Consider the following 27,639-nt stretch of genomic DNA (forward strand, 5'->3'; position numbering starts at 1 on the left):
TTGTGTTGCACACAAATAAAAAAAATAAAAAAATAAAAAGGGAGGGAAAGAGGTTATATTAGAAAACATGGACATAGCCATTTTAACATAACTGTTTTTCTTTGTTTGCTTTTTGATGTAATTAACAGTTATTGCTGGTTATAATGCTGTATTTAAAAAAACAAAAAACAAAAACTCTTGAAATTTTGTTATTAAAAGTTGTTGATGAAATTATTTCTTTCCTTTATCCAAGTGGCAAGCATTATTTACCAGCATTTAAAAGATAAAAAGCTTGGGAGCTGTATATATGAATCAAACAGAGTCTGGATTTACAGATTGGGGTCAGTGATACAGCCTCAAAGTCAATATTTCAAGGAAATGTTCCATTGACCTACTGTCACTGATGACAGACTACCTGATCTGGAGTATGAATCTATTCCTGAAATGAGTAGACAGCACTGTAGTCCAATTGTATACACAGCATAAGTCAAATGTAAGCACAAAAGTAGACTAGGTACAGGTATTATCCCTGGAGATTTAAAGTAAAAGTGTAAAATAACTGATTTATACTTTAGTTTAACAGAAAATGAAACAAATCTGTAACACCTGAAGGCCCCTAAAATTGAAATTAAAAGTATAAGTTTCTATCTGGGACTTATCTTCAGGTCAAGCTTAACTAGTTGCTTGAAGCATGTAACTGATAAACACATCAGTAATTTCCATCTACATTTGGCTTTTCTTGTCATATGGAGTGAGTGCTCCAGTGATGCTTGGTCAACTCATTTGTTTACATTCGGGTCACACATCACCGGCTGCTTGTATCTCCTCCTCATGTGTCTTCACTGTGTTTTTGCCTCAGGTTATAAAACAAGTTTGTTGTTTTCACCTTTAGCAGGAACATTTTACTTACATATTTTGCAAAGTACTGTTCTTTGTTCAGTCATCAAACACCATCTAACCCCACTCTCAGACACTATATTGCTAAAAGTATTCCCTCACCCATCCAAATCATTGCATTCAGGTGTTCCAATGACTTCCATGGCCACAGGTGTATAAAATCAAGCACCCCAGCATGCATACTGCTTCTAAGAACATTTGTGAAAAAATGGGTCACTCCCATGAGCTCAGTTAATTCCAGTGTGGTACCGTGATAGGATGCCACCTGTGCAACAAGTCCAGTGGTGAAATTTCCTCACTTCTAAATATTCCACAGTCAACTGTTAGTGGTATTCTAGCAAAGCAGAAGTCACTGAGAATGGCGGAATCTTGAAGTGATGGGCTACGTAAAGTCATGGAGTGAGGTCAGCAGATGCTGAGCTGCATAGTGTGTGCAGAGGTCACCAACTTTCTGCAGAGTCGATCGCTACAAACCTCCAAACGTCATGTGCCCTTCAGATTAACTCAAGAACAGTTTACAGAGAGCTTCATCGAATGGGTTTCCATGGCCAAGCAGCTGAATCCAAGCCTTACATCTCTAAGTGCAATGTAAAGCATCGGATGAAGTGGTGTAAAGCACATTGCTACTGTACAAGTCTGGGTACTGACTGCATTGTGCCAAGTATAAAGTTTGGTGGGGTTGCTTTTCATTGGTTGGGCTTGGTCCCAGTGGAAGGAACGCTTCAGCATACCAAGACATGTTGGACAATTTTGTGCTCAAAACTTTATGAGAACAGTTTGGTGATGGTTCTTTCCTTTTCCAACATGAGTGAGTGGCCTACACAGAGTCCTAACCTCAACCCAACAAAACACCTTTGGGATGAATTAGAATGGAGACTGTAGCCAGGCCTTCTCGTCCAACATCAGTGTCTAAAGGAATAGTCAAAAATTCTCATAAACACACTCCTAAACCTGCCTTCCTAGAGGAGTTGAAGCTGTTGTAGCTGCAACGGGTGGGCCGACATCATATTAAAAGTATGGATTAAGAATGGAATGTCACTCAAGTTCAAATGTGTGTGAAGGCAGATGAACAAATCTTTTTTTGGCAATATGGTGTATCTGTTCTTGTGTCATTGTGTGTACTATGGGAAGTAAACACAATGCATCACTTGTTTATTGTGTCAAAATTTATATTAGTATTGTAGCTGGTAAGATATGGCATGGCCCTTTACAGCTTCAGTCCATGTAGTTTGCATAAAATACAGTAACTGTTCAGAAATGATAACTAGGCTACTTGACACGTCTGATTGCGTCAGCCTACTGAATTGCAGTGGAGGTTTTTCACCTTCATTGCAGGTTCAGTAAGGTAGCTCCGATGCCTCACACCTCTTTGATGTCCATAAGCTCTTCCAGGGGAAACTCAAAGGCATCTCTGGACTACATTGTAATATATAATCCCTCCAAAGTGTACTGGCCCTGCACAAGCATTCTCATCAAGTCTGCCTTGCCTTGAAAACCTCCACAGGGAGGCGTCCAGGAATAATCCTAATGAGATGCCACAAAACTCCTTTACTGACTGACCTTTTAATGTGAAGGAGCAGCAGTTCTTCTCCAGACTTCTCACCCAATCTAAAAGAATGAGCCCAGAATCCAAATAAGTGATGTTGGAATATAGATTGACTGAAATTAGATTGAATTAGATTGTAATTTGCTCCCTCTTCACAACAACACTCCAGTGCAACATAGACATCACTGCAGATGCAACAACCTCATTGTAAGCCTTTTTAATCTTTTTCACACCATTCGAGTTCAGATTGTGGCGTTCTTTTTTTCCTATTGTGTCGAACTGAAATCATTTGGTTATCTTCTGCCTTCTTTTTTAGAGTGGAAATGCATTCCGTAATATGTAGGGCTTTACCAGGAAGAGACAATTATCTAATTGAGGATATCTGTTTGATACAATAGCAGACTGTGCTCCTAGAGAAAGATTGATGGAAATTCAATACTAAGTGTAGAACGGGAAAACAAAGCAATTAATTGTTCCGTCACAGTGTTGGCACTTGCTGTGAAGAAAAAGGAAAACTTTTGCAGGTATGTGTGCTTTAAGAGTTCTTCTGCTGGCCATCTCCCAAGATGCCATTTTCAACAGGATTAGTCAGGGATGCACCTAATTGCTATTGATTGCTATGTGCTGCATAAAATTGCTTCCCTTTTCTTGTCCACGGTGGGAGGTGGGAGAAGGCAATTAGCAGTGCGGACGAGATAGAAGCCCAGACTGACTTGTAATGAAATGGAATGGAGGAATAAACCTGTCAGTAATGCCCTTGAACTTGGGGAGCATTACAAAACCATTAAGCACCAGTATCTTCTTATTCTACCCCTCACATGACCACGAGCCAGGAAAATATTGTGCTAGCATTTATTCTGAAATGCTCTGTTTATATACACCATTACTAAGAGTTTATCTGTGTCCCTCTTTTTAAGCGCATGTACCTGAATTTAAACAGACTTGTCCTGCAGCATCCTCTTGGCTTATATTGAATTTGCACCTGTCATTGATTTAAGAACCAAAAAATGCTGTGCTTTTTGCAGAGGATAAATGCACATTTGTTTTTTGTTTTTTTTTTAGAAGTTCATGTTGTGTTTTCATGCCATCCGAAGTGATTTTGTGTCAAGAAACGTCTCCAAAGAATGTAAAAAGGATTAAGGAAAGAAGAAATCCACACTCACTTTTTGCCGAATAACACTTCTTTTGAATTCTATTTAACAAAATATTTTCGTCTTGATGAATAATACACATTTCTTATTTCTTGAGTCATTTTCCTTTTTTTCTTTTTTTTTTAAACTCCACCTCAGATTTCAGGAAACACATTAATTATGTTTGAAGATATTTACATATGTACAACATGTGGAGCACCAAGGGTTGTTTGACTTTTTGAAAACTGGACTCTTTGCTTTGCCGTTTAGGGTGAACCCGAGTGAGCATGAATTCACATACAATCAACTTTATTTAAACATAAAATTACAATTTGTTATAGAAATTGTACTATCCCATATTTGAGCCCCACGTGAACAGACCCTCGGTGCACCAAAAAAAAAAAATACAGTTGATTGTATAATAACAGTGTTTCTCTCTTTCTCTACCGATACTTTGTGTTGTTTTTCAGGCACACTTCATGTAACAGTTTTGTTGCTGAAAAAAAATTACAAATGGGGAAAAAAAATTATAGATAAAACAATCTTTCATTGTTTCCAGCTACAGTAAGTCGGTGTCTCATGGAAAAAAGCAAATGATGCACCTTTACAAAAATGCCCATGTACAAGCCTGTGGGTTTTAATGACAAGAGGGAGGAGACATTGGGGTCATTTGAATAAACCTTCACAGACATACATAGAGACTCAAGTTTCTTGGCAGGAGATGAAGAAAGACAGTGTGCAGCTAATCTGTCCTGGAAACCTTGCAGCTTCATGTGTTTGGAAGGGGAAATGTAATTTCGTCTGGTTTGCCTGGGATGCCACTCTCACGTGCAGTGTAGAGTGGATGTGTGCCACAGTACCACTTTGTGTTTTTAGCAGACAGCCTATTCTTTCAAATGACAACATAGGCAAGATTTTGGGATGATCTGTGTGGTTTCAAATCCATCGTGCTTGTTATTTAAAATGCAAAGTATGCGCTAGCACATTTCTGCTTGCGAGCTCTGGTGCAGTGAAACTAAATTCTTTCACAGTTTTTCTTTAACTTTACGACCAACTTCGAATGCATGATTTTCTATTTGATGTCATATCTCCCATGCCCTCTTTTCACTAGCACTCTGGATCACACCTTTTAACTTTTCAGCTTTTTGTTGACAACCCTTTCACTCTCTTTGTTCCAACTTTCAAACTCAGGTGATGAAAGCAGCTTGAAACATCATAAAAATGAGCAGCCGCTGCTCACCCAGTTTAGTTTGATAAGAAGCATTGGAGGAATCCGTATTAGAACAACCAGTACAATGACTTACAATGTCACTTTTCTACAGAGATCTAGTTCCTTCTTTAGTTTCTTCCTTGAGCTTCTCTTTTTACCACTATCAAGTGACGGTATATTTTTAGAGCCATCTCTGGGTTCAGTTCTGCACTTTTAGCTGTGATTGAACTGCACTCGTCCTTGTTCTTTTATTCACCTTGCTGACTATTTCTGGAATGTCGTAGGATAAGACAATAAATAGTTTGGGGTAAAACAGAGCAGTAACCACTGCACACAGAAGTGAAACAAAGTAGCACTTGAAGCAGTCGGCTGTTCATACTGTATGATGCCAAAGGCCATGCTTTGTGAATCTTATCTGGAACAGTAGCAATAAGGCATCTGTGGTGGCAGCAATGCCTTTGAGCCTTGTCAGCTGGCACGTTCACTTTAGTCTTTCTTTGTTGCGACCCAAAATATCCGAGCAACTCTCATTTTTGGGGGGATGCATGTATAGGCTGAAAAATGATGTGGCATTTAACTTAATTAAGATGAATGAAGCTCGTTTAATAATTCTAAAATGTGTGGAGCACTGAGGCTGTGACTGATAAACCATTCATGTCATTTTTGTTTTATGAGCCTTCAGACCTCAGACCAGATAGATTAGGTCGTCTGAAACATACTACATCACTGTAACTTGCTGATAAAAATGAACCAAGCTCCTTTGTTCCACCTAAGACTGAGCCTTGCAGATCTTCCGACTCTGAGATTTCTTCATCACCCATATGCTGCAACCAGCAACTCTGCAGACTATGAGATTCCTCTAAAATTAGTTTTAGTTCCTTTTAAGGCAATGCACCTCTTTAGTCATTGGTCTTTATCCTATGTTCATTTCTGTCTCATTACAGAGTGCTGGGAGCTGCTATTAAGCAGCTCATCCATCACCGCCCAGGAATAGGGTCTAAAAGGTTAACGGGAACGGATTTTCTGGAAATGGAAAAAATTCTAGTGATGAATGGCATTAGCTTACGGAAATTCACCTTTGAATTAATGACTTGTATTTATCATTTCAAAAACATCGTGTGTTGGGCACTGCTTAAGTGCTTTTTGTTTTTCTTCTTTCAGACTGGACTGCTTGAGGACCACTCTGATATGAAAAAAAATGTCAAAGCAATACATTAGCTTGTCTTTATGTTATCGCCATGGCTGTGGCTCCACCGCACCGCCTGAGCCATTTCAACATATCGAGAAGAGTAGGAACTGAAAATGGATTACATGAGCTAAACGAGCGATATAATTTAACTGTGTGCATCATGCTATGCCCGAGTTTGTTTATGATTGCCGCGCTTGTGCATACTCAAATGAACAATATGCTCGTGAATGCTGCTTAAAAACACTTAGACATATGTACGTTCCCGCCTTTTGTCTGTTGGTTCTCACTGGATGTGCCCAGCATGCAGGCTGCAGCAGCGCCAAGCACCCAGCTGGATGATTTATCACAGAATAGTCCTTGATTAAGGAAAATTAAAGCAGGCTGCTACTGGCTCGCAAATTGCTTTGATAACAAGTTCAAGCAGTTACTTAGTGGGAATATTTTGGAGGATATGGACCTCTGAGAGAAAACAATAAAGCCAATTGAACTGGAAAGGGTTGCCCAAAGTTGTTGTTTCTTTTTCTTTGGGGGGGGATTGATGCAGCATGGCTCTTCTTGGGGATGCAGGTTTTTTTTTCTTCTTTGAAAAGCTACATTTCATTCCCCCACTGCTCCAGGTGGTACTAACCTATCCTGCCTGTGAGACATGACTCAAAACCATGGTGTGTTGATCAATAAAGTCAGCCTTTGAGGTTCCATAGCTGTTAATGGTATATGACAGTTGCACGTTGCATCATGTATATTAGGAGCGAGCTCCTGCCGCAGCGATAAAGTCTCATGAAGAGGCAGACATTTATGTGTGATGCACATCTTGTAAACAAGCTCTTAGAGTGAAGTCGTGTAACTCAAGCACATCTTTGCCGTGTTTTCATCAGTGCTAATCCTTGTATGCGAAAAGAAGCGCTGCTAAGTGTGCTTACGGTTTGTTCTGCTGGAACACCTGTGTGATTGTGACTGGCAAGCACAACAAGCTGATGACATACGTACAGAAATCAATTTGAGCAATTCAACATTGCCGATGGTTAGGAAAGAGTTCAGGGAGCTAAGAAACTTTTTTGTGTGTGTGTGTGAGAGCAGCAAGTCAAGCAAGAGTGTGGAAACAACTGAGACAAGTTCCATCTTCTTCTCGCTGGCTACATTTGTGTGAAGCCTGCGAGATCACCTCTTCGATCCTACTGTATGCTGTCTCAGGATTTATAGGAATTGTGCTCCTGCCCTGTCAATCATACAAAATGGCACAGTAGGCAGAGCCTTGCCTGAGCTTTTCTACCATCCCCGTAGGAGTCCGTCTATGACAATGACTGGCCGTTGAGGCATTCTCGCCGCAAGCACTGCGCCGGCTTCCACCAGTCTCCGTTGTGGCAGCGGCAGATGGTGCAGTCGTCCACCTTTACTTCAATTCCAGCCGGGATGATCGTCGTTCCAGCAAAGCAATTTGGACCTGCCGCATGGGAAGGGAGGGAAGGAAAGGAAGGGGAGAGAGAGACAGAAGAAAAGGGAATGAGAACGACAAGAAATGGATGTGTCTCTCCTGAGAGCTTCTCTTTGCAGTGGGGTGGTGGAGTGATGCAGAGAGCTGCAGGGAGTTAGGGGAGTCAGAGCAGACGTACAGATCTTTTCACGGGCATGCACCGATGGGCTTGTTTTTGCAACACTAAAGCGCTTTTGTTAGTCTCTCCTTCTCCCTCGACATGGAGCGCTTTGCATCCTAATGCGCCGCAAGCAGAGAAGCCTGCCAGGCGCTGGCTTGGCAGTACAGAGAGGCTGGAGTACAGAGAGACAGAGGAAGAGAGAGAAAGCTGCTTTTAGAGGCAGTAGGGAGGATGGTGTTAATCACTTCGGTCTGTATGAAAAGGCCACAGAACTCCTTAGCAATTCCTTACACAGTTTCATTCCACGCATTCACACACGCTGACTGTCAAACCAATAAAGAACTCAGATTAATTTTGACATCTGATTTATCCGTTAAACACTGTAGGATTTACTTGTGTGGATGTTGATAGGATTCCTTTAATTCTAAAACGTGCTGTGTACGACTAGAACACCTTACATCGGCGTTTCTAATAATCTCACCAGATAGACAGATTATCCTGGGTAAATTTTAGGATCTGTTTTCCAGGACGCCAAAGAACGGTATTACATTTGTAAGATTTATCTGTATTACCACCTGAAATTATTACATCTAATTAGTTTTTCTCTTTGCCTCAGAGATATTGGAGGTAGTGCATCTCTTTCTCTACCTCTAGAGACAGGAGAGCCAGAAGGTGCCATGAGTTCATCCTAGTTTTAATCATTTAAAATGAAGCAATCAGCAGCTCAATTGGTGTGACGGTGACTTTGGATCGCTCTCAGTGTTCGGCTCGGTAAAACCTGCCAGATTCAAGACTCCTCTACGAGCAGTCATAAAAACTCATATGTCCCATAACTCTTGAAGACACAGTAGCTTTCACGCTTGATATTCACGAAACATCTTGGTGTCCTGTGAATATGATTTAGGGTCTGGTAGCTTAATGATAGCAATGTAAATGTGTCAAGATAGTCAACCTAAAGATCAGAGGTACATTTCTGGTACACTGTAGAATTTCTCACCTGTCACACAATTTGAGCCTTTTTCACACCTACATTTTAACACACAAGCACAGGTATCAGTAATAAAATAAATAAAGAGTGAATTTCATTTATCAGCTTCAATTTCAAGGTCCTGCATTTGTGCATGCTGGCTCATCGTCTCACTGTCACGGCTTTCAGGAACAATGTGGCCATCGGTAATATTATTAGTAACACCTCTGTTTTCCATTTTTTTTTAAAAAGGCTTGTTAATGCTTTATGGAAAAGTAACTCAGGGCATTAGATTAAGGTTAGCTAAAGATCAGGATTGTGGTTAAATATTTAAAACGTCACGCTGACTCGCAGCATGGCACAGGGAACACTGACTTTTTAAATCTTCAAGAGCATGAGTTTAACCTTAAATCAAGGGTAAAAATGCTGGAATGGTCTACAGAGGGACAACTCCCAATATTTTACAAATTCTTGCTTTATGCATCGAAGGAATTAGGTTTAATTCCAGCTAGTGCTTGTACGAGAAATAAAAGATGCAGGAAGCCATAAATTTCCACGTGACATTGACAAAGGGAGCTGCTGGCTACCTGCTACCCCCATCCTTTGCCTTAGCATAGATGGGTCCTATGCTCTATTTTAAAAAAGAAAGAAAGAAAGAGAAAAAAAAAGGAAAAGAGCATGGGATCTGATCTTAGACGTAGAGAGCACTTGCCAAGTCTTAACTCGCAACGATCTGCCTCTGGACAGCTGGCACAGGTCACGGGACAAACTCGGCAGAGGTTGATGAGGGAGGAGGGTGACCCGTGCTGCTGCCAAGTGTGATTGTTTATAGCCCGATAGATAGGGAGACGCAAGGACACAGTCTGAGCTTCCTGTCACCATGTGAAGGGCGTGCGGTCACTCGTCTGAGCATGTGATCAATTCGTGGCCAATAAAATCTGGTGAAGTCAGAAAATGTTTGTCCTGTGTCAAAACTGTCTCAGCACATCATACTTTCTCTGACTACTGCCTAAGGATTACAATGTAAACTGCAGCTTGTTGAGAGAATATGTCAAAGCGAATATGTTCCTGAACCGTATCCAGCTCCATGGCACTGCTCCTCTATGATATGTCTGTTAAAAGACCACAATGACGGCATTCTGACAGATAAGGAGTGGCAGATCTGTAGTTGGTTTAATCTTGTTATACTGAGGAACCATTAGCCATTTTCAGGATACTACTCATTTCTTTTTGAGAATTACATAATTACATATTCCCTGATTAATTTACAGTAGCCTATATAATTCATGATAAAGATTAGAGCTGAATCAGATGGGCTCAATGAATGCGGAGCTCAGAAATGAGCACTGCCACTGGCCTACTATTCTATTGTGCTGCCTCTTCCTCTCTGCTGGTGTTTTCAGGAAGGAACACCAAAAAGATGCCAAGCTGAAAAGCTACAGCCTAATAATAGAAAGCTCTGACAAAAGTTTGGCAACCATAAGCACTGATTTGCTGATTTGTGAGCTGAAAGACATCCAGTTATCAAGGTCATATCAGTTTAGTTCAAAGTTGCTTTTTTTAAAGTCTGAAATATAGTTAAGACACTGGAACATGGGTGATTAATCTTGTTTTTCACTGTGTACGCACATATAGCTCCATTTAAACTCACTAAGTCAGTGACTAATTGGACTAAATGAGTCAAATATTCCTCAGTAACATTTTAGCCACTGGCAATTAGGTCATCGCTGCACAATTCTGTTTACAAAGCAACCCTAAAAGCTTTCTTTCACTAGAATAAGTTAATCTGGACCTTTTACCTGAGCTGGAATTGTAAATGTGGTGTATGGAGATACAGTCAGAACTCAAACTAGTAATTTAGGCAGCTCATTTTAGGCGCACAATTGTATTAGGAATTGTATAAAGCCCTTTAATTAAATTCAGTTGTCTTGTAATCTGTGAAATAAGCATTACTCATTTTCAGAGACTGTTGAGATGGTTTGTTTTTTTATGTAACCTTAGTGTTACATTGTAATTACATTATTAATTTAAATAAACCTTTCAAATGTATATCTGTTCAGTATTAATTTCCATTTACCTTCTAAATCTCTGAGGGAGGTAAAAAGTGGTGAATGTAAACATGTTGATAGATAACAGAGAGAATTGTTTTCAAGTACTTTCAAGCATTTGAGTACAGTTTAAAGAAAATGTTCTCACTGCGCTTTCTGTGACTTTCTTCCCTTTAAAGTATTTTAGCAGGATGTGCAGGTTATATACACAAAGTTAACCCAAAGCTTTACCATGACAAGCTACTGTAGTATACTTACACAAGCATTTACCTGGAGAGTTTTGCTTGTTCAGTAAGAAGATTGTTTTTATAGAGATTAAAGCGGTTCCCATATAAATCTCACACTGTCAGATTGTTAAGAAGAGTATTATTTAGTATTGATTGCATTCATAAAATATTATAATTATGCCTCTCCTAATCATTTATGCCACAATAAAGTAAACCTATATAAAAAAGATAAAATCCTTTTTGTATTATAAGACCAAAGCCCTCTACATAATGTTTGGATTAAAGAAAAAAGAGAGCAGCAATAAAGATAAATAAATAAATAACACAACAAAAAGCTGGATATTGTAGACATGTTTCTAAAGGGAATGTAATTTGACAGCAAATGCTGAACTTGCAAAATGCATTTTATTAACACTGATTCTTTATGTTTAAAGAGAAAAAGGTGCAGTGTTTCCAGTTTTTCATTTTGGAGTCACATCATGTTTTTGTGATATTCCAGTGGATCAATTTAATATTATTACAATTCCACGGGATCTGTATTTAGTAACCAAGGAACTTTCAAGGTAATCAGATTCAGCCCTGCCTACAGTCAACATGACCTGTCTGTCCAAAATCCTAGAGCCATTAGTCAGCTTACAATTATATGGCTTGCTGGAAGACAATAATGCCTTCCAGGCACAGCAGTCATGCTTTAGTCCTGTTCATATGACCTATTGTTCTCAGATGTACTTTGTCTTTAGTGGTAATTAGCATTTGTTTACACAACGACCGGTTGTCATCCAGTCTAACTTGTATAGATAAACATTATACCTAGAACGTCATACAGCCATAAGCATAGCAACTATCTAATTATAATAACTACTCAATTAAAACAAAGCTGGCTTGTTGATCTAAACTTAAAAGTGTTACAGCTAAGTGGCTTCAGCTGGGATAACATGTCTATCAGATGAGGTCAGGACCTGCTTCTATGACCCAGCACATTATATATTCTGATGATGTCAACATCTTATTAAATATGCTGCTTTCTGCTTACTGCTGCTTCAAAGTATGTCTAACTGAGAGTTCAAACTGTTGCTGTGAATGGGCTCATATCATCACAGTTTAGTCTCACTGATATTTACTTCACGCATCCTTTAAATATAATTTGCATTCTAAGTCAGCAAGCAGCGCTACAAAGTAAAAGAGATGATGATCACATACGACCTTTGGTAAACCAGATTACAGTTGAACTATGATGACCTGTAGACCTCCCTGCTTAATGCTAGATTTAAATGCCAACCACATAAAGATATAGAGTCTGTGCGTTTGATGTTATGTGCTGTGGACTTTTACCTCAAATGCTTTTAGATGCTACTTGTTTATAGGTCTCTTTCAGTTATGCATTTAACAACTGAATAACATGGGCTATTGGATTGTGACTGATTGGATGTGATCACGTGACTGATAAAATACCAGACTCCTTTGCTTTGAGAAAACGATTGGATTGCTTTCGCAGTTTGCTTTGGATAATTATCCATTTGTACTATAAAGTGTTGTCCAATTATTATTTGTCCAATTATTATTTATTATCTGAGCAGAGTATAGTCCTGTACACTTCAGAATTAATTGTGCTTCAATCAGCAGTGACATTATCAATAAATGCTTGTCTCCTGGTTCTAATGGCAGCCATATGGGTTCATGCCATAACATTGCCCCCCACCACGTTTGACAGATGATGTGGTCGGCTTCAGATCATTAGCTGTTTCTCTCCATGCTTTTCTCTTGCGATAATTTTAGTATAAGTTAAACTTGTACACCTTGACAATGATCTTGTGATCTTGTGTTGTGTTGTTCTTTCTTAACCACATAAATAATTGTGTGATCATACACTACAAATGTCTTCTGTGTGGTCTTTCAGGCCTTTTGGTGTTGCTGAGCTGGCCAGTGAGTTCATTTATGTCTAATAATTTATCAGATTGGTGATTTGGACCCTCCTAACGGTTTTGCTCTTTCTATCTCTGTCTTTCTCTGATAGGTTTATTTTGGTTTTTCAGTCTAATGTTAGCCTCCTTCAATTGTACTGATATTTATTTGGGGCTGGTATTTAAATATAGTGGGGAAAAGCTATAAAATTAAAATCAAATGCTTTAAATCAGCTTCAGATAATAAGTATTCTTTAACTGCCATGAAGCAACAAGGGGGCAGGACTCACCTGGCCATGAAACTGCTGGTTAGTGAATTGTCCAATTAAAAATGGGGGGTTGATTATGTATTAAAATGGCTGTAATTCCTAACCAGTTATTGCAATACTTATGTAAAATCCCTTGAATTAAGGCTGAAAGTTTGCACTTCACTTCAATAAATTCCACTGTGATGAACCTAACTGCACATTCTAGTTGCACAATTTTTGCCCCTGTTTGAAGTGCAATGATTTCTATAACTGTATTTTTATTTAAAACTAAAACCTGTAATGGGTAAAGAAAAACACAAATATCTGTCTCTCTGACTATATGTAACTGAACTGAGGACATTTGGGTGTCTGCTTTTCATTGTCCCTTGGCCAAAAATGAGAGCTAAATAGCGTTCGTTCATTGTCCTCTCTTCACAGCCCTCAGCTATCCACTCCCGTAAAGATTTATCTGGTACCAGAGCCTGACGAGGAACCCTTGGGTAACCTAGAAACAGCAGGCCTACCACTGAAATGCCAAGGGTGTCACTGTGCCCTGTCAGCCTGGATTAGTTCTCTCCTAGCAGCTTCTGTAGCCTTGTTATTGTGTGTGTGTGTGTGTGTGTGTGTGTGTGTGTGTGTGTGTGTGTGTGTGTGTGTGTGTGTGTGTGTGTGTGTGTGTGTCACTCTATGTGTGTTTATGTGTTGAAACAGAAGAAAACAAGCAATGGTGAGAAATAAAAAATACAAGGAAGAAAATGTTTGTAGTTGTGCCACTGCGGGCATTTAGCAACTGCCTCCAACTAAGTTATTCCCTTTACTTTTAACCTGTAGGTAAGCAGCAGTTAAATATATACATATCTACATATACACTTTCTTTTTTCATTAGTTAGTCATTTAAGTTCAACAAGAATGCAAAAACATTTTGTTTAGTGAATGCAACGTCAAGTTTAGACTTTGAATTTGATATTACGCCAGGTTCACACTGCAAAAGTGCACTTACTGTACTTTACTCATAAAGCTCCATCTGTCCCTCGGGACTGGTGCTGGCAAAGGGAAATCTCTCACCTCGCCTTGTAAATAGTCAATGAACCATTGGAATCCTATAATTCTAATTTAGGGATTGGTTGTGTGTGACAAGGGCTCCAGGGCACTGGGAAATAAAAGGCTCTCTGAGGACCCATTAGTCCCTCCTACCATCCCTTTAATCAATGGGCTAATGTTTACTCTGCTTAGTGTGTCATTTATAATTAAAACTAGTACTGCTCATTAGTGTCCAACGGGCCCAAGGTAATAATTTTAATTCATAAAACATCAATTACATCCTCATCCTGATCTAAAGGCACGGCCATCAAATGGTGATACCACCGATAAACTTGCTGTCATTGGTTTAATGAAAATTTAATGACTTCTAAGGAATCTGAATTGACTTCCAGAGGAGATGAGTGTTTACCGTTTTTACAGATGGGGCAGCATTGCTCTGGCTCGTACACAGGGTTGACACACTCTGGGACGGCGCAATCGGACACCACACAATGCACTTCATTATTTGGTTCGCAGCGGCACCACTCACAGGGTGACGGCTGTGGGCAGAGGAGGAAAGAGACAGGGAATCTGGGTTAGATGACTCAGTAGCTTTCACCTTGTGTGTATGTGTGTGTGCATGTCCATGCATGCTTGTGTTTTTCTCATATGCACATTCTTAATAGTTTCAGATGCGTGAAAAAAAAGTGTTGTGATAAACAAAGACACAGGTTAATAAATTATTCACATCCCCAGTTTTATTAGGGTACTTTTGCCTTAACAAAAACAGCCTATACTACTGCTGGCTTACAACAAAATCTCTAGAAATAACTAAGGGAGTCTATAAGGTAATGTTCATGATATTTAATGTTTGCTGCATTCTGCTGTGGCCTGCCTCAGGAAACAGTTCAGAGACTTATCTCACCACCTCTGCAACATGTAAATCAGTAGCTACTATGCAGCTCCCTGTGCAGCTGCCTCATACTTGACTCTATCTTTACAAAGTCTCTTGACCGGAAAATGAACTGTAATGCAATTTCATGGAGTGGAAAAATACAAACTGTTTCCAAATCACAAAAGGTCAGCTGTTCATCATATTAGATTTTCTTTTTGCTCATCATAGTAAACAGCCTTTGAGTGTGTCTCTGCACTGCTGTATCAGCAGTTTGGTGTCGGGCTTAGACAGTAATAATATTTCATATTTGATAACCCCTTTTGCGGTCTTAACTTTTTTGGTGGGAAAGCTGATCTATGTGGACAGCAGCCAGTGCAACATAAACAGTAAGCTTCACATTATGATTCTAATCTTCATGATTTATTCATTTGAAGGATAAAATTTCACTTATTGCAGCAGTCAATAATTTTAATTCATAACAAATGCTACCACAGAATTTCCTGTGAACTCTGTGGTGGCAGCTTTTAAACGATTAGTTCATGGGTCTTTACCCTGTTGGTCAAGTGTTGCATTCCAACTTGCAATATTTTTTTTCTTTTTTCCAGCAAATATAATTAACTTTCATTCATTAAAAAAAGGAGATCCACAGCTGTCTATTTATACATCGTTTTTCCCACTGGTGTGGGTTTGCTTAATGGGATGTCTCTATACAATGGAAAATTTACAGTGTAGGTTAATATAATAGGTACGTTTTATTTTCTTTGGAAGGACTTTTTCCATTTTTTATAGTATGCTAAGCTAACCAGTTCATGCCTGCGCTTAAGTCATTCATTTTTTTCTGATTTCTTTAAATGATTAATGTAGTACTTTGGAACTGTGTCATCAAATAACTGAGCTGCATTTGTTCCCAAAATATATGGATTTATAGCCACGACAACAGCGGCTCCACAGTTTGTTTTTGTGCAGAGACAGGTGAAAGGGCTAAGGTATTTCAAGATGTATATGTGTTACTTTTACCATCTCTTCTGGGCAGATCGCATTAAGTGACACATAATCAAAGTGTCAAAACTCCTTTTGTTTTTATTGAAGTTTATGGGAGTCAGCATGCACATTAAGAGATATAGGGGAAACTGTGCAAAATAAATACAATCCAGTTACTGATTGTAGGTATTCCCAAGACCATGTAGAAAAAGTTCTCTGAATCAATGCAAAATAAATAAATCTAAAATGTTACTTCCTCTTATTAAACTTTCTCTCCTCACGATAGAACATCTGATAACTTTGCATTACATATGCTGTAATTCTGATGAATGTAGATGAAAATCATCACTAATTTCTTATATGCATTTGCAATATAAGAATAAAGCTGTAAATCATGACAAATAACAAAGTCTTTATCTCTAACATATTACTATGAGAAGACTGATTAAATATTTAACGCCGATGTAGCTCTGTAGTCCATCACATTTACGACTTGAATAAAAATGCAAAAACACTGGCAACAGAAGAAGCTTAGGTTAAATCAAGATTATATTGGGTAATATGTTTCATTGGGGATATTAAAGCGAGATTCGTTTGCAATAATGAACTACATTCCATGGGTTTATTACAATGTTTAGAAGAGAATATTCCAAATGAATATTATGCGTGGATGTGGCGCATAAACATGGCCCAGAAAATGTTAAAACCCCTTGAATAAACTTATCAAACTAGCTCAAATGATCAGACTAAAAATAAATGATGGGATGCTTTTGAAAGAAAGTCCCAAGACATCAAGCAAAGATCTAAACTTCTGACATATCTGGCATATAAAACCAAACTGATGCTCAAGTTTGTGGGCACAGATAACCACATTCAAAATACAGAGTAAATATAAAAACAGGAACATGGCAGCGTTTCTGCAGATGTACTCAGCTATAGTGTACTGCCAAAAGTGTTTAGATCTTGAAAAAAAGATCACCATATTATAGTGTTTTGCATCTATTTATACATCATGGCATTGTGCTGTCCTGTGTGAATATATAGCTTTGCACCATCGCATACTGAAATTTAATGAGGCCTACAGAATCCAGCTGACATGATATCTATCCATCCTTTGTTTTAAACTGTTTATCTAACTAGGGCTGCTGATGACTCGAGCCTTTGCCAGCTGACACTGGGTGAGGAGCACAATAAACAGTCCATTACAAAGCTAACAAAGAGATGCAGACAACCATTTATGTTCACATCCACAGCTACAGTATATTTAGAATCACTAATTAACATGCAGAACTGTGTCTCCAAGTACCCAGAGACAACACGCAGGATAAAAATTGTTTGAGTAGAATTCCAGTGAAAAGAAACAAACAAACAAAAAGTAAAATATGATGATATACATTATAAGAGGAAGTAAAATTCTCTCTTGCTCAAATAAATATTTTGGTTACTAAAATGAAAACTATGACATTATCATGTTTTAGTGATTTTATAACTCAATTTAAGTGCCATACAAAAGAATGCTCTTAATCTGACCGCACTCATTGAAGTCATTAATTATGTAAATTACTTGCTTTGCGTACAGTATGCAGTTGTGTTCATATTTATTTGGACACCGACACCATTATTCTAACTTTGCCTCTGTAAAGCACTAGTGCGGATTTTATATCTGGATGCAACTGAAGCGCAGATTTTCTTACTTTAATTCAATGAGTTTATGGTGATTTCATTTTAATGGAGAGACAGAATATTAACCAATAATGCAGAAAAAAAACAAAAGAGGTTATAAAATGATTTCCAGGTCATTGAGTGAAATTAGTGCTTAATCTCCAAACAATACATGACTTAGTACTTGATGGATAAACCTTCCCTGCAAGCACAGGGGTAAGACATCTCTTGTACTTGGTCACCAGGTTCACTCACCACAGATTTTAAATAGGATTGAGGTCTGGAGACTCCATGAATCTGATGCACTTCTTCCTTAGACACTCTTTTGTAGCCTTGTATGTTTTGAGTCATGGTCCACGATTCTGTCCATTAGTCCCTCAATATGTTTAAGTCATCCTGTATCCTTAGCAGAAAAACAGGCCCAAAGGCCCATAATGTCTGTATGGGGATGGTCTTCTTTTCTTTATACTCAGCATTTCTCTTCCTCCAAACACGGTGGATCGAGTTGATGCCAGATAGCTAGATTTTGGTTTTATCTGACCACAGCACTTTCTCCCAAGCCTTCTCTTAATCATTTAAATGTTCACTGGCAAACACAAAAAAGTGCCTTCTTGAGCAATGGGACCAGTGTGTTACCAATGGAGTTCTTGGCTACTGTGGTCCTAACTGCCTTCAAATCATGAAGAAGCTCCTACTGTGTTGGCCTGATCCATCATCTTTCTCATGATTATCTTCACCCCAGGAGCCGAGATCTTGCACAAGCTCCAGATGTTGGCCATTTTACATTTCTTCCATTTCCAAATAACTGCACCAGCAGTTGTCACCTTCTCATCAAGCTTCTCGCAGATGGTTTTGTATTTCATGCTAGCCTTGTTCTGGTCTGCAGTTTTGTCCCTGAGATCCTTTGGCAGCTCTTTGGTCTTGCTCACAGTGGTGGAGATGTTAGATTGAAAGAAATTTGTTGTGTGGATAGAAAATTAAGTGATTCTGTGGACAACTTGCAATGTGCTTTATACACATAAAGTATTGAGATCAGTAGTATCTGTAACTGATAAACTGCCTGATTGACTGTAATCTATGGGATCACAGGCAATCTGTGAGCCAAAATTCTGGCTGGGTTTAGGGGATCAATTACTTCAAGTACTTTCAAGTAATGACATGCAAATCAGTTCATAACATAATTTATGTTTTTTTCTAGACAATATTCTGTCTCTCCATTAAAATGAAACTACTGTGTAAAATAGGCTGTTCCTTTCTTTGTAAGTGAGGGAATTTACAAATTCAGCACAGCATCAAAACATATTTCCCCCACTGTAGTCCCCCAGGTGCAAAAGGATTGAATCAGTTGATGGACAAGCAGTTTCAAGTCCAGGTGAAGCCTGTTCCCTCGTTATTCCATGACAAGTTAAACCGATTAAAGAGTTTGTTCTGAGTGTTAAACTTGCATCTATCCACTGGAATTCTCAATATGACATGCAAAGAGATGCCAATAGAAGTAAAGGTCATCATTAGACTGAAAAACCAAAATAAGCCATTAGTAGTGTTGTGCGATACTGCAAATTTTGGTATTGATCTGATACCAAGTAAATTGGGCTAGTATTGCAGCTAAGAATACTAATACTGATGCTTTTGACCTGCAAAGGCGCCTTATGTAGAGGAGAGCAGTGTATCATGATTTATAAAATGAATCATCAATAATTTGCATATTCTGTACAAATTTGTGATTACTATGATTGGGATTACTTGCCACAATAATTAGTTAATACAACAACAACAACAAAAAAATCCCAACTTTTCAGTATTTCAAGTGTTTTTAAACTGGGTTTTTTCAGAGAGCTGGAATTTAAATGTGATATTCTCTAAAGCACTTTAGGTCATCTTCTGTTGTTTAAATGTGCCACAGGCTATAAATGAAATAGATGTGACAGTCAACACAAAAATGTTCAGGCATTTTTCATAGTGCATGTTTGAGGCATATTTTTCATTTCCAAAAAAAAAAAAAAAAATCTGCTGAGCTTAGAGTTTAGAAACAAACATCAATTCAATACCAATACTATTGATATTGCATCAATCCACCGACCTCTACTTATTAGACAGATCTAAATCTTTAGATGTGGCCATGCTCTGAAATTCTTAAAATGAAGGAATGCACTGACCAGCTCAACAGCACCAAAGTCCACTTTTTTTTGTTAAGGAAAAATCCTTTACAACATTTGGCCAAGCAAGAACACTATCAGGCAGGTAGGTGCATCGTTGTCTAAAACTTCAAGAGACACATAAATATTCTAGGTTTACAATGTGGTGTAAAGAACATGAAGGCCAGATTCGTCTGTGTCTTGGACACTTCTGACAGAGCCTTCACATTTCTGACAAAAAAAAGGTCTCTGGATGAAGTCAAGATTAACTTTTACCGGAATGATAGGAATAGAAAAGTATGCACAAGGATGAGAAACAGCAGTACCATACCACTTTATCTGGTAGAAGTAAAGTTATAGCATCGTATGCACATCTATGGCTGCCACCAGAACTGGGCCACTACTGTTTATTGATGATGTGACTGCTGATAGAAGTACTGATAGTAGGATGAATCTTGAAGTTAACAGGGCTTTACTTTCTGCTCAGATTCAGCCAAATGCTACAAAACAAATAGAACATTTTTAGCAGCATTTGGCTTTCGACCTAAAACATCCTCCACAGGCAGCCTAGGAGCTTTCTCAAAGAAATGGGGTATTCTTCAACGACAAAGCCTGTCACCTGATCCCAACCTAATAGAGCATGCCTTTCAGTTACTGAAGACAAACCTGGAGGGAGAAAGAACCAAGAACAAGCAGCAAAGGCCAGGCAGAACATCTCAAGGGAGGAAATGCAACATTTTTGCAGTCACAGACTGTAAATGATTTTTTATCCAAGTATGAAAAACCAAATCTTAACTGATAGATTTTTTTTCATTATCATTGACCAAAAAAACCCCCCAAATCCAATCTTAACCAAAACAAAACATATGAATCTAATTGTGCATTTTACAATGAGAACAGATCCATTTAGATAATCAATTTAGATATAACGTAATATGATACATTTTCACAACGAAACAATAAAGCTTTAGGGATAAACCCTGGGGAGAACCTTATGTTTCACAGTTATAGACTTGATTGTAGCACTAGCTAATCCTGAAGTGAAGCTGTGAGCCTGAAAAGTGGATTCAACAGCGTTTCCACTGTGGCACATAAAAACTTTATCTACTTTTTCCAACAATGTCTTTCACATAATTTGTCTCTCAGGTCAATGTGGGTGGTTGTTGCATGATATGCTAAAATGAAAGTGGAAGTTACAAGCAGGAGTCCTGATAAATGCCATTGTTTTCTCCTCCTTTAACGTCACTGATAAGATGGGAGGAACTGCAACCAGAATGCAGCAGAGCTTGAGCAGGCAGAAATAAAAGTGGACTCATTCTTAATTGCTGAAAAAGCTCAGTTGGTACAGATACCAGAGTAGATGCTGTAGAGGAGCTACTTCAAATCCATTCAGACAGAAACTTGCATGAAATCATGTATAATAAAAACAATGGATAACATGAGTGGGTAGGTACAAATGCGACACGAATGCAAATAAATATTTTTGAACAAGAAATCATCCAAAAACTGACACAGAAGAGGAAATTGGGTTCTTACTATAATATATGTGCATGTATGTAATCCCTAGGTGTTTCTAGATGTAACAAGTTGTATTAAAGTACAGACTGGAGATTGTGGCTATGAGAGACAGCAGTTTTTATTCACTATCACAACTGACCTTTAAAATAAATTAATTTGAAAGTGGTATTTCTCTGTAGGTTAATCTGCCAGATCGGCCTGTAATGCAGCCTGCTAGTTCAGATGCTTTACGGGAAAAAGTATATTAAAAATGCAATTGGAAAAGAAAACTTCTTCATGCACCTTTGACACATTGCTGAGAATCCTTCAATGTATTCAGCCATGCCTGGTGCTTTCAATGCGTCCTTTTGTGTGAGGTCTACCGTGAAGAGGATCAGTCATGCCTAAGCCCAGACTTACAAAAGAAAATGGAGCACTAGTACCGAATTTAGACTTGCTGCCAGATGTTTTGGTGAAGAAAAGACGCCTGTTGTCCCCATCTTTCTGGCTGGCTATTTGAGTCAATCGATTGCCATGCTTTTCATTCGCACACTGAGACAAACAGAGACAGGGCAGGGAAGCAATGAATAGTCAGGTAACCTTCAGCAGGGCAAAATGGCAATGCAAAATACTCTGAGACTGGACGACAGGGTCACAGGAAATATACTCATGCTGTTAAAAGCAGTGACAGGAATGAGTTGACAGTCAAACTGCATGCTCTGTTGTTCAAGTCAAAACAATGTTTTACCAGTGGTCAAATAACACAGAGAATAGACAGAAAGGACTTGAGGATGAGGATGGAAAACATGCAGTACTAACACTTGCACATCAATTCTGCAAGTGCAAATATGTCAAAACCATAAAAATGTGTTTGACATTCTCTCCGGGCAAATTGTTTGCATTTAACAATTTTTTCCCCTAATTGCGACTATTGTTGCCTCCAGCAAATTGGATAAGAAAATCAATTTGAGCAATAATTTTAACAGCTTTTATGGATGTTTTCTCACATAGGTATGTTAAAAACACAACAACTTACTGTGGTTGTGTGGGCAGCTCAGTCTGTGTGTGTGTGTGTACAATTGTAAACAAATTATTATAATTGTCTGCAGACATGTTTTCACAGAATACTTCTGTGACTTCGCCACATCACTGCAGTGATAGAAAAGTACAGATATAATAAATCAAAGTTACCAAAAACAGAGACATGAAAAAAATCCAACCACAGTGTTTGATTTACATTGATTGGAGTAATTCATTTATGAGATTTCCTCAACATTTAAATCTAGTACAGGGCTTAATTGCACTCCACTGAATAGTACTTGTCTCATGCGGATAAAGTGAAAGGTGAGCAGAACTCAAGCATTAAGGCTATTAGTCACAAATTTAGATTGTTTGCCTTTAAATGAGAACTTATTCAAGATCTGACGGCTGATTTGCACTGTGTGTACCTTTGTTACTGAACATATTAGAGCCCTCCCACCTTTGTCAAATCTGCATCCCTTCCCTAGGGGGGAGGGTGGTCATAAGAAGCATGGATGGGATTCTTCACATCTGAGTTCACATCCCAGCACTAGCCTGAAGATCTGGGATCTGAACTCACCCTATACCTCCTGGTTCTTGATTGCAGCTGCGCTGAGGCCAGAGGCACACCGGCAGCCATGCTGGGTGGACTGGTCCCTTCCTCATCAGATGGAAAACCCTGTAGGTGAAACACCTACTATGGTTGAGTGGCATGACTCACTCACATGGCAATAAAACAAGATATTGGAAATTACTGCATCTACTTTTACAAAGAATTTAAAGCTGAATCAACAGTATTAGTATTAAATTCTTTGTTGCTACAAGCAAAAACTTTTAAGTGGATGAGCTGTAGTGGGAAATGTAGTTTGGACCTATTTGTCAATTTGCTGATGCACGAGTTATGCCAGCATTAGATTCACAAATGACAGGCTGACATTTCGCTGGAGTCAGCTGCTTTGTGTTGAAGGAATGCCCAATACTACTTGCATGATCATGATTGCATACATTAGGTGCAATATACTTAATGATCAGCCTACAGTATAATGAGGTTTTCAGCATAAGGAAAGTGGAAATATGAAGTGTTGGTGGATGCCAAAAACAGTTCTTCATAGCCAGACATCCCAGTTTCCCAGAAGCTCTAAACAGCCCACATCTCTCTTGTTATTTTCCCAAAATACTGACTCTTCTCTCTTCTCTTCTCCATCATCTGCTACTGAATATAAATGCACACCTCTACACAATGCAACACAATCACCTCAAATGAAATGCCAACAAAGCCCAAACCAAAGGTTAACCTGTCGGCATCTTTAAACATGGGTCTGCATATCAGACACTGACGGCCTTTGATTTCCTTTAACACTGCGGGGTTCTGAGGCTTTCATGTCTTTACTGAAGAAACTCAACTTTCACAATTTGGACTAAGACACTGCTACTTGTGTGGGCATGGATTGTTTTTAAAAAAAGATGATCATTATGAACCATAGTGCAATTTCTACTGAGACAATCTATAAAAACAAATGATTTTGTTCTTCACCTTGAAGTAATGTTGAAATGTCCTTCCCTTCTCTTGCTCCTCAATGCACTATTGATAGATCAATGTTACATCAGACTGCGAAGCTTTTGCCCTTAAAGTAGCCCTTACAAAATCACAGAAATCTGTGGGGCTGCAGGAGCTTGATTGTGTCTGACGTGCAAACACACCAATCATTACAGATTAAGTACATGGGTTTCAAATAGGCTAATCTCTCACACCCCTTGCTAATGGGAACACTATGTCACTTTCATGCTACCAAGAGTTGTTGTTGCCTACTAATGCAAAACATTTTTCAATTTTTTCAGTATCATTTTTTTTTAATTTTAACATTTGAAATCTTAATGTCATTCTGTTTACAATGGCGAGAGAACACCTGAATATTTAAAATCTTTGAATGGATATTTGTATATCAATATTGTTGACAGATTTGTTGACAGAATGGCACCTAATAGAGATGCATTGTAACAGTTCTGAACAAAGGCATAAACTCCAATGCAATGCCTCTTTGCACCTCTAGCTGATAATGCAGATGAATCCCACAGCCGCTAAAAGGTTTTACATTAAAAACTGATGAATAAACATTAGCACACTATTTTTCCCTCCTTGTGCTGTTTGATTTCTTGTGATTGCCCCCCCAAAAAAATGCATTTCCAGAGAAACTGTCTACACACCTGCTTTGCTTAACTCACTCTTTAGCCCCGTGTATGCTTCAGTTTTTTTTTCTTTCCGTTCAAGTGGCATGCTAATTATTTTCTTATGCAAAATGTTCTGACATTACAGGAAGCTTTGTTTGTTTTACCTTGAAGCTGTTATAAAACTACACTAAAACACCTCCTGTTGTCTTGGAGTTTTGGACAGCAAGCAAAAAAGGAAGACAAAAGGAAATATGCCGTAGTGACTATATTCACTAGAAGTTGCTATAAATACAAAAAGATGATCATCTGGTACTTAACCGGGTCAAATACCTAAAACAGACCTACAGAGCTATTATAGATATAAACACTTCATAATGTGATATTCTATGTTGTGTGCACACCTGGATTCACTTTCTTTAAGTTACCAAAAAGCATAATTAAAGCTATGCACAAAATTAATTTTGTGTGATATTTTACATTTTTCAAATGCAGTCTTCATCTTAGAAAACAGTTTTAATGATACATAGATATTGTGCATTTCACTGCATATTTGACAGCATAAGATCAATATTTTTTTTAACCCTGCAAAGGAAACCTTATGAGAAATAGTCAGACTTATTGGACTGTATAAGCACACACACGCACACACATGTAGTCCACCCACTCCTGCAAACTACAACTGACAAAGTTAGCTTTGAAGATGCTTTTGAGCTTTTGAAAGGCTATTTTCAATTATTCATTTAGCTCTTGAGTACCTTTTATGTGTCTTTAAGAGGGTAACCAACAACTTGTGTTTCCCCAGCTGTGGCCCGGTCAAACAGATATTTGCTGGGGTCATAAATCCTATCTGAATACACGAATCCTTGTCTAAGGAGCTATTGCAGGCTTTTTCTTCTAATGTCTTCTGATTTTTTGATCTGCAAATGGTGGTAGTTGGTTTTGAAAAAAAGAATCTTACTGCAGGAATTATCTTCCAAGTACATCTGTTATAATAAATAGCCTATCTAGTTTGGTCTTATTTTACATCTTCGGCAGATGTTCACAAAATTGAGAGAAACTTTTTCATGTTACTGATGATGATGAGAACATACCTCTAACATTAGTTTCTACTGTGTAACTGGTAACTCCATAATGGGATAAATTTACAGCTATTATGTAAAGCGACAAAAAAAATGGAATTTTTGATCGATTGCATCATTCAAAAGCTAATTTATGTCACTAAAGTGGAGCCCGCAAAAATTCAGTTTACCATTGGAGGCATTTGTCTGACAACCGCAATGGATGCACTTATCTTAACTGGTAGCTGATACATTTGCACAGACATGAACAAATGCTATGATTAACCACAGAGCTATACCCTTGTTTTGGCTATGACATGTCATATTATATTTCAGTCACTTACTGCCTCAATCCAGTTGTGAGAAATGTGAATGAGGAGGTTTCCTCATGGGCAGCAACAATTTAAACACAGACTGTAGTTGTCATGCTCCCAGTGTCATTTATAATCAGGCAGTACTGTCATGCTCTGTAACAACCACTGAGACACTGGTCTGATAGGTAGAAACCTTTTTTTTCAACAGACACAGGGAAGCTGGAGCTGCCAGTGATGACTCAGTGTCCACAAATCACAGTATTAAAATATTGTTATAGCATCTGTCAGTTTGGTAATGCTGGATGAATGTTCAGTTGATGAAGCAAGCAGAAGGATGATATCACTCTGGGTGGCAGCCATCTTGGTGCCCTTGGCCAATAAACACATTTTGAGCTTACTTTCACATTATGCCAAGGACTGATCTAAACCCAAATACAAAGCCTCACTAATTCGAACCCTAACAGCCCCACCTGATCACATCTGCACCACTGCTGTGTTACGTTTTGTTATTTTCGATCGTGGCTCAAGAGTTGGGAGTTCGTCTTGTAATCGGAAGGTTGCCGGTTCGAGCCCTGGCTTGGACAGTCTCGGTCGTTGTGTCCTTGGGCAAGACACTTCACCCGTTGCCTACTGGTGGTGGTCAGAGGGCCCGGTGGCGCCAGTGTCCAGCAGCCTCGCCTCTGTCAGTGCGCCCCAGGGTGGCTGTGGCTACAATGTAGCTTGCCATCACCAGTGTGTGAATGGGTGGATGACTGGATATGTAAAGCGCTTTGGGGTCCTTAGGGACTAGTAAGGCGCTATATAAATACAGGCCATTTACCATTTTATTTTCATCAGTAAATGTGATCAAAGATGATTGCTGTCAACAAGTTAACAGACTAAAAAGGAAAGAAAATATGAGACATGGTGGTTTTTACATTATGTTTGAAGTGACTTGTCAGTTTACCACGACCATAGAGGTGTTGCTGTGAATGCATATGATTGTCACACACCTGTTTTGTTTTAATAACATCTACACTTGCGTGTGACTTGATTGTGTTTCACCAAATGAACTGGAAAGATGGATTAGAGTCTTGAGCATCAGTTAGTTTTTAATAAAGATAAATAAGATGCAGAGTGGTGATTGTTGGTGGAATATTCATGTTCAGTGCTAGAGGTTTTCTAGTGGATTCTGGTAAACAGATGGGTTTTTTTTAAAGGCTGAATTATAATCTTCTAACTCATTGCTTACCTTGAATTCTTCCAGAATTTTATAGGTTTTCCCTCGGTACTCGCAAAAGTTTTTCACCTCTTTGCACTCAGGGCAGCATCCATTGTGTTCCACTTTGGTGCACTTTGGATGCAGTTTCGGGCACTCGGGTTGGTCGCACACAGGCCCGTCCTCTGTGCACACGCACGGGCAGTTCGAGTGTCCCGGATAGAAACGTTCCCCGAGTTTGTAGACGAAGCCGCTGTCATCCACGCATCCCTTGCCCCGGTAGTCATCAAACACAATGTTCTCACCGACGGTCCGCTCCGCCTCGTCTGCGGCGTAATCCTCGGGGTTACCCACCGTGGCCGGTGACACAGCGCTCAGGGCCAACAGGGGGACGAAGGCAGTCAAGAGGAGAAGGCCCATCCTTTGCCGCGGCATTGACATCCACGTTCAAAACGGCTGTGTGGATGTCATCCTTAGCCTCTCTGTATCCTCACCGGATCTGTCCAGGGCTTCATTATCACCACCATCACGTAAGGAAATGAGCTGCAGTGGAAAAAATAGAAGATGACATGATGGATGATGACTCCCCAGCTGCTGGTTTGCACATCCTTACAAACCAAAATCACCTTTTAAATACTTTCCTCCCCTTTTTTTTCTCTTTTTTGTTTGGCTTAGGCCTGTGTGTGGGTATCTTTTATTTACGGTGCACATATGCAGCACCAATGTTTCAATAGAGATCATTCGGAATTCTTTATC

The 27,639-nt window shown here is 38.9% G+C and overlaps 1 protein-coding gene across 2 annotated transcripts; it reads right to left on the reverse strand.

The window, feature by feature from the left end:
* Window positions 1-7,240: 7,240 nt before the first annotated feature.
* On the reverse strand, window positions 7,241-27,324 carry vwc2l (von Willebrand factor C domain containing 2 like). Of its 2 annotated transcripts, XM_085374817.1 has the most exons (4): window positions 26,917-27,324; window positions 22,725-22,823; window positions 14,385-14,514; window positions 7,241-7,392 (listed from the first exon to the last, which is right to left on the reverse strand). In XM_085374817.1, the coding sequence occupies exons 1-4, from the start codon at window positions 27,322-27,324 to the stop codon at window positions 7,241-7,243; spliced, it is 789 nt and encodes a 262-aa protein (XP_085230943.1). The 2 variants fall into 2 exon arrangements, with proteins under 2 accessions (XP_085230943.1, XP_085230944.1); XM_085374818.1 differs by lacking the exon at window positions 22,725-22,823.
* Between the last annotated feature and the right edge of the window lie 315 nt (window positions 27,325-27,639).

The sequence above is a fragment of the Diplotaxodon limnothrissa genome, linkage group LG16 (assembly GCF_057381915.1).
Source record: "Diplotaxodon limnothrissa isolate DT_005_m linkage group LG16, D_limnothrissa_male_GT1.1, whole genome shotgun sequence".
Taxonomy (NCBI): Eukaryota; Metazoa; Chordata; class Actinopteri; order Cichliformes; family Cichlidae; genus Diplotaxodon; species Diplotaxodon limnothrissa.